General features: G+C 37.6%; 1 protein-coding gene and 1 pseudogene across 1 annotated transcript in view; both read left to right on the top strand.

Annotated features, from left to right (window-relative positions):
* LOC143683074 (ceruloplasmin-like) overlaps positions 1 to 16,728 on the top strand; it is a 61,290-nt gene continuing 44,562 nt past the window's right edge. The window contains exons 1-3 of the mRNA XM_077159369.1: positions 1 to 628; positions 1,479 to 1,702; positions 6,206 to 6,418. Coding sequence (XP_077015484.1) covers positions 471 to 628; positions 1,479 to 1,702; positions 6,206 to 6,418 — 595 coding nt within the window. The 5' untranslated portion in view covers positions 1 to 470. The remainder of the gene's footprint in view (positions 629 to 1,478; positions 1,703 to 6,205; positions 6,419 to 16,728) is intronic.
* LOC143682157 (heterogeneous nuclear ribonucleoprotein A3-like) lies at positions 4,322 to 5,505 on the top strand (annotated as a pseudogene).

The raw sequence follows: 16,728 nt of genomic DNA, 5'->3' as shown, positions 1-16,728 counted from the left end.
GTATTTAAGAAAAATTTACACTGAAATGACAAGGAATTCAAATATTTATCTAGGGGCATAACATAATAAAAGTAACATTTAAAGAAGTCAATCTGGCAATGGTATGCAGATTAGATTAGAATAGTGAGAAAACAGACTAGATAGACTATTTCTGTACTCGAGGGGTAGAAGAGAGTGGTCAGATGATTGATTATTCCAGTAGCCCATCTACCAGTAATTCAAGCAAACACAGAACTGGCAGTATACACTTGACCAATATCCAATATCCCTATGGGTTGTGCAACATTTTATCTGACTTACCAAAAAACAAATTCATTTGAAATGGAAATGATATATATGTAAATAAAAATAAACAAAAAATTCCTATGTAGGGCTGATTTATGCAAATACGCAAATAAAGGAAGAAAGCCTGGATTATAAAAGGAAGGCAAGCCCAATTCAGTTGACATCTCCAGGCTCAGGATTTGAAAATGAAGGCCCTTTACCCACTGGCTTACTTTTTGATGTTTATTAATTTTCCAGGTTGGGCAAAAGTTAGAAAATACTACTTAGGTATTAAAGAAATCAATTGGGACTATGTTCCTACTGGTAAAAATATGCTTAATGGAAAGACTTTTTCAGAAGATCAGTAAGTAATATCTTTGAATTTGAAAAAATCATTATCAATAGCAGAAATTGCTGATTATTATTTGTTGATGAAATGCTGATGAAGGATTTCCACACTCCACTCTTGAGATACATTGATTGCTAGAACCATTCTTTTGTTGTTTTGTTTATTCAGCATAAGGGTAGGTATGGAACAGATAATAATATAAATCAGAAACTGTTCTTTCCGGAAAGTTTTGCTACTCTTGCCCTTGGGACACATTATTTGAGGGATCATCTCTAATTCTGGGTTTATCATCGATTTTGTTGGGTGGTGAATGAAATGTGAAAACAATGCTTTTCTCTTTGATATGGGAAAGATTATAAAGTGCTTTCTTGGTTTTTCTCTTCAGAGGATTGTGAGAGGAGGGGTCTAGAGTTTATAAGTGAGGCTCTGATTTATCACTATTGTTGTGCAAAATGCCTCCAATTCTATCAAGAAATCCAAAAATCTATTCAAAAGTATAAACACTCCAATGGCATAGGAATTGACCCAATGTTTGAGAACTAAAGTATACTCAAAGTGAGATTAGAAATGCACGTGTGGCTCAATACAAAGAATTTAGCATGTCTTTTAACCAAAACACCAGGTATATTGATTACTACATTTGCATTTGAGCTCTGCATCAGAAACTCCAAGGTTGTCTTTATATATACAATCTTTTATCACTCCCTTCCTATTTTCTCCAGTGTTTGGGATTATCTATCAAAATTGGTAAGAAGTAAAGTTTCTTGCTTCTAGTTTCAGTTGATTTAATATTTTTTTCTTTCCAGTTGTAACTTGTAACTTTTAAATTTGTTTTTGTGTGTTGTGCTGTGTTTTGTTTTTACAGATATAATCAATCTTGGATAGGAACTGTTTATAAAAAGGCTTCATATTTTCAGTATACTGATGATACATTCCAAACAATGATTGAAAAGCCACCATGGTTGGGATTTGTAGGTCCAATACTTAAGGGAGAGACTGGGGATTACTTCCACGTACACGTAAAAAATTTTGCTTCAAAACCCTACAGTTTCCATCCTCACGGACTCACTTACACGAAAAAAAATGAGGGTAAGCTGCCACCTTTTCCTTATTTTTCTCATCTTTTGCTTATGGAGCACATGAGCACAACGCCCAAAGCTGAGGTAATCATTAACTGGCCATCATTATGAATTAGGGGTTGTTTGGGGTGAATTCAGACTTATTTAGGATGTCTTTAATGTTTATCACGAAGATGATTCTTTTTCAATTTCTCATCTTGAATGAGTGAAAACTCTTGTGCAATTCTTCAGAAAGAAAACACAATTTTTCCTCATGAACAAAAAGTCTTTCATTTCATGTTAAAGGAGAAACTCATAAGTTAAATATTAGGTTGGCAAAATCAGCACTGTGTGCCCCCATCCTATTTCCATTTCCTATAAATGAGGATTTGCTTCTTTGCAAACATCAGTTCCAGAAAAGAAACCACTATTTCTGGATGGTATTTTCTTCCGACACATCTACTCTCACTGCTGCTTGATGATTTCGGAAAAGGGAAGGGAAGAAAATGCCATTAAATAAGGTTTTTTGAAGTTCCAGGAGACAATAAGGAAATATATGAAAAGAAAGCGTAGGTTTGATTGTGGGTAGAAAATAGAGTTATTTTCTTATATTTTTACAAAGGTCTGGTATAAATCTTTAGAAAATTAGATCTTAAGTCTAACTTCATTAGAGTGCTGCCTTTAGGGTGGGTGCCTTCCAACAAGGACCTTACCTTAACTCTATAGAAAAACAGGGCAATGGAAATCGTTCATTCCATTCATCTTTCATAACTCTCTTTCCACGTCACATGACCATCTTGCAATGATCACTGCACCTTAATAGAGTACACATTATAGACATATAACGGGATAAGCGTTAACAAGAGTTGTTTTTAGTTAACACTTAAGACTTGGGCTGAGGTTTGATGATCTCTCAGTGAAGCACGAAGAGAAAGCCAGAAATGGGCCCTGAATTAATTCTCTGGACTGAATCAGACTCAGGGGAATCTGTGTCAGCTCTAGAGCTAGCTCCAGATGAACAGCTGGGCAGGGAGAGAGAACAGGAGTCAGTAAGCCATGAACCTGCAGATTTTTTCATGTTCAAGGTGAAGTAGGAAGATACCCCAAAATGGGTAGAAGATGAGAGGCTGGCCATGCTCCAAAATCTTTGATTGAATAAAGCAGTTGTATCTAAAACTATCAGGATTCAGCCTCAAAGTGTGGGGATCTAAAACCAAGTTCCATCCAGAGAGGAAGAGGGACAGGAGAGCGAAACCCCAAACTGAGAATTGAGAAAATAGCTCAGGGTACCGTAAGCTACACAGAGGGCCTCCTGAGGACTTCATCGGGTTAATGCAGGTGGTATGGATGCCTCTTCATGCCTTAGGTTCTGTGTCTGACTGGCAATAAAGAACAGATGGGGGGAGGGCAACTCAGGAGTCTAGAGGTCACCTATGTATCCCATATTTAGGCACTTAGTAATGCACCATAAATATTCATTGAGTGACTCAATAAAGATGGTGGTACACTATTCATACTATTCATACTCCACTTGTCTTGTACTAAACTTGCACCCTGGTGGAGGCTGATTCCATTTGGGAAAGGTGGACTTTTGCAAATTTGCACAGAAGAGCTCTGGGTTCCCAATCTAAGAGAGAATAGCTACACTACCCAAGGAGAGACGTTGCTGTAATTCCCACAGAGGTTCTCCATAGCGTGACAGCAGTCCTGGAGGCAATCAAAAATGATTTTGATATGAATGAATGTCCTTCTCCTATGAGCACTCTGTAATTCTGGTCACAGCCCCAAGCTGACCCCAGAAGAATTTTCCTCTCTCAGTATTTTGTTTCTGCTCATTCCTATGGATTCTGCTAATGTGCAACAAATTATAAAGACTACCTTATGCAGATCTGCAATTTAGAAATCTGTGAGATGCAAAAGAAAACTATCCAATTGCTAGGTCCCAAGGGAACTCTATGAAATGATGGTAATGTTGTGTATCTTGATAGGAGTTTGGGTTAACAGGTGAATGCACTTGTTAAAACTCATTGAATGATCACTTAAGATTTGTGCGTTCTACTATATGTAAATGTTATCTCAAAGGAAAAACTTAACCAGAATCAAATATTAAACTCTAGCCAATTTTATGCATGCTTTGTTGAAGGGGAAAGTTCTTATATGTACAAGTTCTGTTGCAATGCATAAAAAATAATATGGATTTATGAATGGATAACAGGATGGAGTGATGGATAACAGAATGGAGTGACATGATAAAGCATGATTGGTAAAATCTTAATTATAGAATCTAGGTGAAGAGTGTATTGGGTATTCACTGTAAAATTTTTTCAACTTTTCTGTGTTTGATAATTTTCATAATAAAATGTTGGGAGGGGGAAGCTATGTTACATTATGGCAGATTGGATTATTGTCCCCTCTTTTCACTCCCTCTTAGTACTATAGTTATCCATTCACATCCTTTGCCAGGTAGCTTTGCAAGAACTCCCTATAAAGTAGATGGAGTAGATTTCCTGTCCCCATTGGACTTTTGCCTTGGCCGTGTGACTTGTTTGGTCCATGGGACAATAGTGGACATGGTATGCACAAAAACTCTAAATGTGCTTGCCTGGTTTTGCTTAATATCTTGTGCCTCTGCTATTGCCATGAGAAGAACATGAACCCTGTAGCGGCTGATACCAGAATAAAGAGCAGATCTGAACCTGAAGCAAAATTGCCCAAGTCAGCCCTCGGATCTGTGAGTAAAAAAAATAAATGCTTGTGGACTCCGGCCATTGCCCGGGTAGGAGGAAGGCCATGATCCAAAGAAACCAGTTGAGAAAACTGTTTATTGGTGGTTTGAGCTTTGAAACTACAGATGATAGTTGAACAGAACATTTTTAGAAAGGGGGCATGCTCACAGATTGTGTGATGATGAGGGATCCCCATACAAAATGTTCCAGAGGCTTTGGTTTTGTGACTTACTCTCGTGTTGAAGGGGTGGATGCAGCAGTGTGTGCTCGACCGCACGAAGTTGATGGGCATGTAGTGAAACCGAAGAGACCTATGTCTAGAGAGGATTCTATAAAGCCTGGTGCCCATCTAACAGTGAGGAACATTTCTGTGGGTAGTGTAAAAGAAGACACAGGAGAATATAATTTGAGAGATTGCTTTGAAAAAAAAATGAGGAGATTGAAACCATGTTATGGAAGACAGCAGAGTGGAAAAAAAGGGGGGATTTGCTTTTGTAACATTTGATCATGATACAGTTGATAAAACTGTTGTTCAGAAATACCACACTGTTAATGGGCATAATTGTGAAGTCAAAAAGGCCCTTTCTTAACAAGAGGTGCAGCCTGCTGGGTCACAAAGAGGTCATGGAGGTGGATCTGGCAATTGTATGGGCCATGAGGGATCTTTGGAGGTAGTGGGGGGAACTTTGGCCATGGTGGAAATTTTGGTGGAAGAGGAAGCTATGGTGATGGTGGAGGGGGGCAGCAGAGGTAGCTGTGGAGGAGGTGATGGTGGGTATAACGGATTTGGAGGTGATGGTGGCAACTATGGCGGTGGTCCTGGTTATAGGCTTAGAGGGGGCTGTGGTGGTGGTGGACCAGGACATGGAAACCAAGGTGGCGGGTGTGGTGGTGGAGGAGGAGGATGTGATGGTTGCAATGAAGGAGGAAATTTTGGTGGTGGTAGCTATTGTGGTGATGGGAACTATAATGATTCTGGAAATTAGAGTGGATGACAACAATGACCATGAAAGAGGACAGTTTGGGTGGAAGACGCTCGGGCAGTCCCTGTGGTGGTGGGTATGGGTCTGGGGGTGGATGTGGTGGACATGGTAGCAGAAGTTTCTAAGAATTTAACAGAAAATGGCTTCAGTTCTTTGCAAGAGAGAGAGCAAAGAGTTGTAAGGAAAGCTGCAGGTTACTTTGAGACAGTAATCCCAAACGCACTAGAAAACTGTAAAAATCTGCCACAGAAGAAACAATGATGCGTAGCCAGAAAAGTTACTGCAGCTTAAACAGGAAACCCTTCTAGTTCAGGGCTGTCATAGCCACAGTTTGTAAAAAGTGCAGCCATTGGTGAATGCAATGTAGCGTCAATTAGATATACATTCCTGAACTCTTTAATCTGTTATGGCTTTTTCTTTTTCTTTTTTTTCTTTGATTACATCAGGTATATTGCCCTGGAAATTGTGGTAGTGGTACCAGGAATAAAAAATTAAAGAATTTTTAACTTTTCAAAAATATAAAATAGAATAAATGCTTACATAAACCACTGAAGAAAAATTGTATGTATACACACATACACACACACCCCTGCCTCATACCCATTTTTGATCTAGTAACTTCCACTAAGCTGGGCATCCAAGGGAAAGTCAATTAAGGAGGCCTGAGAGGGGCAGGAGATGAGGGAGAGAAGAGGAGAAAGGCACACTTTTTCCTAAAAATACAAATTAGGGTATATTCATGGCTCAATAGAAAATGCATACGTCACTTTCTGAGTAGTGTTGACTTGTGGCTACTGTGCTTATGTGGCAGACGATGTTTTCCAGGTGCTCTCTATCCTGATAATACTACAGGCCTGCAAAAGCAGGACGACCGGCTGCAGCCGGGGGAGCAGTATATCTACACGTGGTATGTGGAAGAAAACCAAGGGCCTGGTCCCAACGATAGCAACTGCGTGACAAGGATTTATCATTCCCATATGGTCACTGAAAAAGATGTGGCTTCAGGACTCATTGGAGGCCTTCTGACGTGTAAAAGAGGTAACCTATCTTTAAAATCTTAAGCTGTAGCAAAAGCTAACCTGAGTGTGAGGGCTCTCACCAGTTCCCCTAGAGGAATTTTACAGCCAAACGATCTCCCTTCTCTAGTCAAGTGAAGTTATCTTCTTGGAACTCTGAGCACCAAATGGAGTTCTTGAATCTAACCCCTCTGTTCAAGTTCAATGCAGGTAAGGAAGTCAAAATCAGTAACATCACCAAATTACTGCCTCCTTTCTCCCTCCAAAGAAGAAGTGTTAAATTTCAGCAGAGTGAGGGAAAATAAGAGGCCCTCTGTGTGTCTCTTGAATGTTGTGTTCCTTAGAGTTCTGCTTGTGGAAGTGCAAGATTTTACTTTTATGTTTTAAGTTTGGTTAGAATCACCAGTGTATTTTATTGCAAAAATATGTTTTTCAAGGAGGATGTTTTATTGAGATGTTTCTCATTTGCAAGGGAATATACAGTTTTTATATTCTAATTAGTTTCATTATACAAAATCAATAAGGTCACTGCATTAGGTTAGTTATGAAGTGAATGAAGTTAGCTTCCTATGACAAGCTTCCAACTTAAAGTTTATAACAGCTCTCTACAGTAAATATTTTAACAATTGAGTTTACTGTAACAACTCAGTCTCAAGGTTACAGATTATGTTCTTTAGAGAATTACTATCTAAACCAACTTTTGAAGAACTTCTCTGTCCCTCCTTCACAAACTTTCAAGGAACTCATTTGAGTGAAGACTAGATGTAGAATAAGTATATATTCAACTTAAGCATTATGCTATCAAGTATACATATTTCCAAACTCTATCTCAATTCTTTTTTTTAATTAGAGGAGTTATGGGTTTACAGAACAAGCATGCATAAAATTGTGGAGTTCCATATACCACCCTATTATTAACACCTTGCATTAGTGTGATAGATTTGTCACAATTAATGAAAGCAAATTTTTATAATTATACTATTAACTATAGTCCTTGCTTTACATTAGGGTTTACTGTTTCTGTTCTGCAGTTCCAAGGAGTTCTTTTTATAATATTTATTTTAGTAACATACATACAACCTAAAATTTCCCCTTTGAACTACATTCAAATATGCAATTCATTGCTGTTAATTACATTTCTCAATGTTGTGCTACCATCAACACCATCCATAAACCAAAACTTCTCCATCAACCCAAATAGAAACTCTGTACATTTCAAGCCTTAACTCTGCATTCCCTACCCTGGCCCTAGCACCTGGTAAACTATATTCTAGTTCCTGACTCTATGACTTTGCTTATTCTAATTATTTCCTATCAGTGACCTCACGCAATATTTGTCCTTTTGTGTCTGATTTATTTCACTCAACATGATGTCACCAAGCTCGATCCACGTTGTGGCATGTATCTGAACTTCATTCCTTTTTACAGTTGAACAACATTCCATTGGTGTATATACCACATTTTATTTATCCATTCATTGGTGGATGGACACTTAGGTGACTTCCATTTTTTGCCAATTATGAATAATGCCACCATGAACATCACAGCAGGAGCGCCTGCTTTCAATTCTTTTGAGTCTATTCCTAGAAGTAGGATTTCCAGGTCATATGTTAATACTAAACTTTCTGAAGAACTTCCAAACTGGCTTCCACAGCAGTTCTGCTGTTGTGCATTCCCACTAGCGATGAATGGTGTTCCTCTTTCTCCACATCTTCTCCAACATTTGTTATTTTTCATTTAAAAAATAGTAGTCATTCTACTACTGTGTGAAATCTCATTGTGTTTTTTTGTTCTTTCTCACTGTGTTTTGATTTGCATTTTCCTAACGGCTAATAATGGTGACCATCTTTAAGTGTGTGTGGGTTTTTGTTTTGTTTTGTTTTTTGATCATTTGTGTATCTTTTTGTCTATACAAGTCTTTTGCCATTTTTTGTTTGGGTTGTTTGTCTTTTTTGTTGTTGAGTTGTAGGATTTTAAAAATAAATTCTGGATATTAAACTCTTGTCAAATACGTGGTTTCCCAAATATTTTCTCCCATTGTGTGGGCTTTTTACTTTCATAATGAAGTCCTTTAACGCACAATTAAAAAAAAAAACAAAACATTGATCTAGTTTTTTCTTTTTCTGCTTGTGATCTTGGTGTAAAATCTAAAAACTAGTGCCTAATATAAAGAATGAAGATGCGTCCGTACATTTTCTTCTGGGGGTTTGAAAGTCCTGTTTCTCACTTTTAGGTCTTTTTTTTTTTTTTTAAATGATCTTTGATTTTATTTATTTGCATATGGGCACAGGCACCAGGAATTGAACCCCAGGCCTGCGGCATGGCAAGTGGGAGCTCTGCCTGCTGAGCCACGGTGTCCCTCACTTTTAGGTCTTTAATGCATTTTGACTTCTTGTATGTGGTGTGGGTTAGGGGTCCGTCTTCATTCTTTTGCATATGGATATCTAATTTCCTCAGCACCATTTGTTGAAGAGGTTATTCTTTCCCATTTGAGCGGATAGGGTACCCTTAGTTTATTTATGAGCTCTCAATTATATTCCATGGTTTAGCAGTCTCTCCTTATTCCAATATTATGCTGTTTTGACCATTGTACTTATATAGCAAGTTTTAGAATTAGGAAATGTGAGCCCTCCAACTTTGTTCTTCATTTTAAAGATGATTTTTTGGCTATTTGGAGCCCTTACTCTTCCATATAAATTTGATGATTGGCTTTCACATTTCTGCAAAAAAGACTATTAAGATATTGATTGCGATTGAATTAAATATGTAAATCGCTTTGGGTTCAATTGACGTATTGATGATATTTGGACTTCCAAACTGTGCACATGTATGTCCTTTAATTTATTTAGGTCTTTTTTTAATTTCTTTTGGTAATGTTTTATAATTTTCTGTTTTATAGTAAGTCCTTTACATCCTTGGTTAAGTTTATTACCAGATATGTGATTCTTTTATGCTATTACAAGTGGATTTTTTCTTAATTTCCTCTTCATCTTATTCATCAGTAGTATATAGAAACACTACTGATTTTTACATATTGATCTTATACCCTGCCATTTTGCTGAATTTGTATATTAGCTCTAGAGATTTTGTTGTAAATTGTCTTTATATAAGGTTGTATCATCATCAAACATTGAAAATTTTACTTCTTACTTTCCAGTTTGGATGCTTTTTGTTTCTTTTTCTTGCCTAAGTGCTCTGGCAAGTACTTCCTCCTCAGTATTGATTAAATTGGTGATAGTGGGCATCTTGTCTTGTTCCTGACCAGAGAGGGAGGGCTTTCAGTCATTCAACATTGGGAAAGAGGTTAGCTATGGATTTTGTTTTAACTTTTTTTCTTATACAGTATAACATATATACACATAAAAATAAAGAAATAAAAAAGCAATAGTTTCCAAAGCACTCTTCAAAAAGTGGTTACAGAATAGATCCTAGAATTTGTCATGGGCTACCATATGATCCTCTCCAATTTTTCCTTCTAGCTGCTCCAGAATATAGGAGGCTAGCAGGTTTAAATACTTTTTTATCATCACAATCAACTTTTTTTTCCTTGTTTTTTTGTGAACAATAATGTATATACAAAAAAGCTATAAATTTCCAAGCACAGCACCACGATTAGCTATAGAACATATTTCAGGCTCTGACATGGGTTACAGTTTCACAATTTTAGGTTTTTACTTCTAACTGCTCTAAAATAGTGGAAACTAAAAGAGATATCAATTTAATGATTCAGCATTCATATTCATTTGTGAAGTCCTATCTTCTATATACAATTCCACCATCACATTTGATCTTTCCATACCTTTCATTGGGGTTGTTTGGGCTATGGCAATTCTAAATTTTTGATATTGGAAGGGCCTGGCACTAATAGGGACATAGAGTAGGGAGATAGAACTATCTGATGTTCTGGAGAGGCTGGGCTAGGTTTCAGGACTTAACTGGATCAGGGACCCATCTGGAAGTTGTAGGTTTCTGGCAAGTTACTCTAGTACCTGGAACCCTTGTAGAATCTTATAAATTGCCCTAGGTATTCTTTAGGATTTACTGGAATGGTCCTGGTTGGGGGTTGGCAGGTTATGACAGGTAACAAGGTCTACCTGAAGCTTGCGTAAGAGCAACCTCCAGAGTAGCCTCTCGACTCTATTTGAACTCTCCCTGCCACTAATACTTTATTAATTACAATTCATTTCCCCCATTTGGTCAGGATAGAATTGTTGATCCCACAGTGCCAGGTCTAGATTCATCCCTGGGAGTCCTCTCCTGCATCACCAGGGAGACTTTCACACCTGGATGTCATATCCCACATAGAGGGAGGGCAATGATTTCACTTGCAGAATTGGGCTTAGAGAGACTGAGGCCACAACAGAGGTCCTCCAGAAGTAACTCTTGGGCATGCCTATAGGTAGTCTATGCTTCTATGCTACCTACATAAGCTTCACAAGAGTAAGCCTCATGATTAGGGGCATGGCCTAATGATTTGGGTTTCCCTAAAGTTTGGCATAGTATCAGAGGATTCCCTGATGCTAAGGTTTAATAGTTCCACAGTCTTTCTCTCCTTCCTCAGGGGATTTTGCCAATACTTTTTGATTATCTGTTTAATATACTCTAGGATGTTTCAGGCATTACAATAATCTATACAGGATTAAAGGACTTCTTTCTCATTCTGGGCTCTCTGTGTCAGTTGTTCAAATGAGCTATACAGATAGGTTGACTTAGATTATGCACTACAGAAAATTTCAGTTCCAGATTAAATAAACTTTTCTTCCATTGGTCTCAAAGAGTATGTGTGGTTCTAAAATATAGACACTGTCTTCCTTACCTCTATCTTCGAATTACTTTAACCCCAACTTGTTTGGCCTTGTTCTTACCTCTAAATATCATACATATGAAACAGCCTCTCAAACACTCTTTATACAAGAATCATATCTTTCAAGTAATTCTTACAAGAACTCATTCATATTTCTAGCATGAGTCAGTGGGACACGTAGGTCTATACAACCTGTTTCAATCTTGTTCATCTGCAATATGGTAATATTAAGTGTAGACTCACTAGAGAACCACTTTCATTCCTATCTATTCCCTTACATTGGAGTTCAACCTCATTAGCTAATGGTTCACCCATCTCTAGCTTCTATATATCTCTAATTCCCCTGTATTCTATATTATAAGTCTCTGATTATACCTTTATGTTGGCCATAAAAGTGGAATCATATAGTATCTGTCCTTTTGTGTCTGCCTAATTTTGCTCAGCAGTATGTCCTCAAGGCTCATCCATCGTGTCATGTGCTTCAGGACGTCATTTTGTCTTACTGCTGCATAATATTCTATCGTATGTATATACCACATTTTGTTGATTCACCCGTCTGTTGATGGACATTTGGTTTGTTTCCATCTTTTGGCTATTGTGAATAATGCTGCCATGAACATTGGTGCGCAAATGTCTGTTTGTGTCGTTGCTTTCAGCTCTTCTGAGTATATACCAAGTAGTGTTATTGCTGGATCATAAGGCACTCAATATTTAGTTTTCTAAGGAATAGCCAAGCAGTCTTCCATAGTGGCTGTACCACTATATATTTCCACCAGCAGTACACAAGTGTCCTAGTTTCTCCATATCCTCTCCAGCATTTATAGTTTCTTGTTTGTCTAATAGCAGCCATTCTCAGGGCCAAGATGGCAGCTTAGCAATGTGTGCATTTTAGTTCATCCTCCAGAACAACTACTAAATAACCAGAAACAGTACAGAACAGCTCCTGGGGCTACATCAGTGACTGGACACGCAGCGTACCCCAGTCTTGACCAGCTAGACCAGCTGTGAGCCTCCCCAGAACCGTTAGTTCCCCAAGCGGCGGATGGTGCCCCTCCCCCACAGGCTGCTTCCCAGAGACGAAAAGAAAGAGACTTTAGCAGCAGCAGGGGCTGAGCCCAACCAAACACCAATTGTGGCATTAATTAACAAATTCTGACTACTAAAAAATAGGCCCCCAGCTCAGGTGAACCTTGTCAAAGCGGAGGTCACTTATTGGGCTGATGGAAAAAGAAAAAAAGAAAAGAAACATAGATTTCTGTGGCTGTGTTTTTACAAAGACTTGACTGCCTTTGGATGCAGTTGCAGGACTTCTCAGGCTGCAGCTGCCCCAGGCATAGGCAGAAACAAGCTCGTTTGAGGGCTTATCTGGAGCCTGTGCCTTCCGCAGGGGAGGGGTGAAGCACAACTCAGGTGGAATCCCTCCCTCAAGGAATTCAGACACCAGAAGTTGGTCATTTGAAGCCATTAAAACAAGCCTACAACCTCTCCTCTGTCTCCACCATATCCCCAGCAGGGAGAGTCTGCCAAACTTAATAGCAGCCATTCTTACAGGTGTGAGGTGGTATCTCACTGTAGTCTTGATCTGCATTTCCCTTATAGCCAGTGAAAATGAGCATCTCTTCATATGCTTTTGAGCCATTTGTATTTGCGCTTCAGAAAAATGCCTAATTCATATCTTTAGCTCATTTTATAATTGGATTGTTTGTTCTTTTGTTGTTGATTTGTATGATTTCTTTGTATATACAAGAAATCAAACCATTGTTTGATATGTGATTTCCAAATATTTTCTCCCACTGAGTTGGGTGCCTCTTCACTTTTTTGACAAAGTCTTTTGAGCTGCAGAAGCATTTGATTTTAAGGAGTTCCCATTTATCTTTTTTTTCTTTTGTTGCTTGTGCTTTGGGTGTAAAGTTTAGGAAGCCACCTCCTATTACTAAGTCTTGAAGATGTTTCCCTACATTTTCTTCTAGAGACTTTATGGTGCTAGCTCTTATATTTAGGTGCTTGATCCACATTGAGTTAATGTTTGTGTAGCGTGTGAAATAGGGGCCCTCTTTCATTCTCTTGACTATTGATATCCAGTTCTTCCATGCCTAATTATTGAAAAGACTATTTTGTCCCAATTCAGAGGATTTGGGGGCCTTATCAGAAATCAGTCAACCATAAATGTGGTGGTCTATTTCTGCACTCTCAATTCAACTCTATTGGTCAATACTTCTGTCTTTGTGCCAGTACCATACTGTTTTGACCACTGTGGCTTTTATAAAAATAGGTGTTAAATTCAGGGAGTGTTAATGGTTCCACTTTGTTCTTCTTTTTTAGGATGCTTTTAGCTATCCAGGGTCTCTTTCCCTTCCAGATGAATTTGGTAGTTAGCTTTTCAAATCTTTAAAGTAGGTTGTTGGAATTTTGATTAGTACTGTGTTGAATCTATAGATTAATTTGGGGAGAATTGACATCTTAACTCTATTTAGCCTTCCTATCCATGAGCAGGGAATGTCTTTCCACCTATTTAGATCTCTTTTGATTTCTTTTAGCAATGTTATGTAGTTTTCTGTGTACAAGTTCATTACATCCCTTGTTAAGTTCATTCCTAAGTATTTGATTCTTTTAGTTGCTATTTTGAATGGAATTTTTTCCTTAACTGACTCATCAGCTACCTGATTGCTTGTGTATAGAAATGTTACTGATTTTTGCACATTAATTTTATATCCCGCCACCTTATTGAATTTGTTTATTAGTTCAAGTAATTTTGCTGTAGATTTCTCAGAATCTTCCAAGTATAGTATCATATAATCTGCAAATAATGAGAATTTTACTTCTTCCTTTCCAATTTGGATGCCTTTTATTTCTTTGTTCTGCCTGATTGCTCTAGATAGAACTTCTAGCACAATGTTGAATAATAGTGGTGACAGTGGGTATCCTCATCTTGTACCTGATCTTAGGGGAAAGGCTTTCAGTCTCTTTCCATTGAGTATGATGTTGGCTATCAGTTTTTCATATAGTCCCTTTATCATATTGAGGTAGTTACCCTTGATTCCTATCTTTTGGAGTGTTTTTATCAGAAAAGGATGCTGAATTTGTCAAATACTTTTTCAGTATCAATCGAGATGATCATGTGATTTTTCCCTTTGGATTTGTTAATGTGCTATATTACATTAATTGATTTTTTTTATGTTGAACTATCCTTGCATTCCTGGTATAAATCCCACTTGGTCATGGTGTATAATTCTTTTAATGTGTTGTTGGATTCAATTTGCTAAAGTTTTATTGAGAATTTTTGCATCTATGTTCATTAGGGAGATTAATTAGCCTGTAGTTTTTCTTTCTTATAGCATCTTTACTCAGTTCTGGTATTAAAATGATATTAAACTACCCCAAGTGGAGAATTCCTGATATTCTCACAAGCAGTGGGAACAACCAAAGCAATAGGCTGAGCCCTCAGTCTTGGGGTTTGTTCATATGAAACTTAACTCCAAAAAGGATAGGCTAAGCCTACTTAAAATTAGGCCTAAAAGTCACCCCCAGAGAACCTCTTTTGTTGCTCAGATATGGCCTCTCTCTCTCGGCCAAATGACAAGCAAACTCACTACCCTCCCCCTCTCTATGTAGTACATGACTCCCAGGGATGTGGACCTTCCTGGCAACATGGGACAGAAATCCTAGAATGAGCTAGGACTCAGCACCAAGGGATTGAGAAAACTTCTTGACCAAAAGGAGGAAGAGCAAAATGAGGCAAAATAAATTGTCAATGGCTGAAAGATTCCAAACAGAGTTGAGAGGTTATCCTGGAGGTTATTCTTATGCATTATATAGATATCACCTTTTTAGTTAAGATGTAATGGAGAGGCTGGAGGGAAGTGCCTGAAAATGTAGAGCTGTGTTCCAGTAGCCATGTTTCTTGAAATTGATTGTATAATGATATAGCTTTCACAATGTGACTGTGTGATTGTGAAAACCTTCCATCTCATGCTCCTTTTATCTACCTGATGGACAGATGAATAAAACATATGGATTAAAAATAAATAAATAATAGGGGGAACAAATGTTAAAATAAATTTAGTAGATTGAAATGCTGGTGATCGGGGAGGAGGAGGGGGAGGGGTTATGGTATGTACAAATTTTTTTCTTTTTATTTCTTTTTCTGGATTGATGCAAATGTTCTGAGAGGTGATCATGGTGATAAATATACAACTATGAGATGATATTGTGAGTTATTGTTTACATGCCAAGAATGGAGTGATCATATGGTAAGAATGTTCATGTTTGTATGTTGGTATGTTTAAAAAAATTTTTTTAAATGATATTGGCTTCATAAAATGAGTTAGCTAGAGTTCCTTTTTCCTCAATTTTTTGGGAAAGTTTGAGCAGGAATGGTGTTAGTTCTTTCTGGAATGCTTGATAAAATTCTCCTGTGAAGCCATCTGGCCCTGGGCTTTTCTTTGTAGGAATATTTTTGATGACTGATTGAATCTCTTCACTTGTGATTGGTTTGTTGAGATCTTCTATTTCTTTCTGAGTCAGTGTAGCTTGTTTGTGTGGCTGCAGGAATTAGTCCATTTCATCTAAGTTGTCTTGTTTGTTGGCATATAGTAGTTCATAGTATTTTCTTATGATTTCTTTTCTTTCTTCAGGATCTGTGGTAACACACCCCTTCTCATTTATGATTTTGTTGATTTACATCATCTCTTTTTTTTCTTTGTCAGTCTTGCTAATGGCCCATCAATTTTATTGATTTTCTCAAAGAACTAACTTTTGGTTTTATTGATTCTTTCTATTGTTCTTTTGTTCTCCCATTCATTTATCTCTGCTTTAATCTTTGTTATTTCTCTTCTTCTATTTGCTTTTGGGGTTAGTTTGCTGTTTTCTCAAGTTCCTCCAGGTTTTCTATTAAGTCCTCAAGTTTGGCTCTTGTTTTTTAATATAGGAATTTAAGGCAATAAATTTCCCTCTCAGCACAGCCTTTGCCACATCCCATAAGTTCTGGTAAGTTGTATTCTCATTTTCATTCATCTCCAGATAGCTGCTGATTTCTCCAGCAATTTCTTCTTTGACCCACTGGTTGTTTAAGAGTGTGTTATTTAATCTCCATATATTTGTGAATGTTCTCATTCTTTGATGGTTATTGAGATCCAGCTTCATCCCATTGTGATCAGAAAAAGTGTTTTGAAGAATTTCAGCATTTTTAAATTTATAAAGACCTGTTTTGTGCCCCAGCATATGATCTATCCTGGAGAATGTTCCATGAGCACTAGAGAAGAATTTATAACCTTGTCCTTTGGGGTGCAATGACCTATATATATCTGTTAGGTCTAATTCATTTATCAAGATATTTAACTTATCTATTTCCTTGTTGATCTTCTTCAGGTTGTTTTCTCTATAGAGGAGAGTGGTGTATTGAAGTCTCCTACTACTATTGTTGAAACATCTATCACTCCCTTCAGTTTTGCCAATGTCTGTCTTATGTACTTTGGAGCTCCTTGATTGGGAGCATAAACATTTATGATTGTTGTATCTTCTTGGTGAAT

The sequence above is a fragment of the Tamandua tetradactyla genome, chromosome 5 (genome assembly GCF_023851605.1).
Source record: "Tamandua tetradactyla isolate mTamTet1 chromosome 5, mTamTet1.pri, whole genome shotgun sequence".
Taxonomy (NCBI): domain Eukaryota; kingdom Metazoa; phylum Chordata; class Mammalia; order Pilosa; family Myrmecophagidae; genus Tamandua; species Tamandua tetradactyla.
Note: the sequence above shows the minus strand (reverse complement) of the source record. Positions and strands in the feature narration are given on the sequence as shown.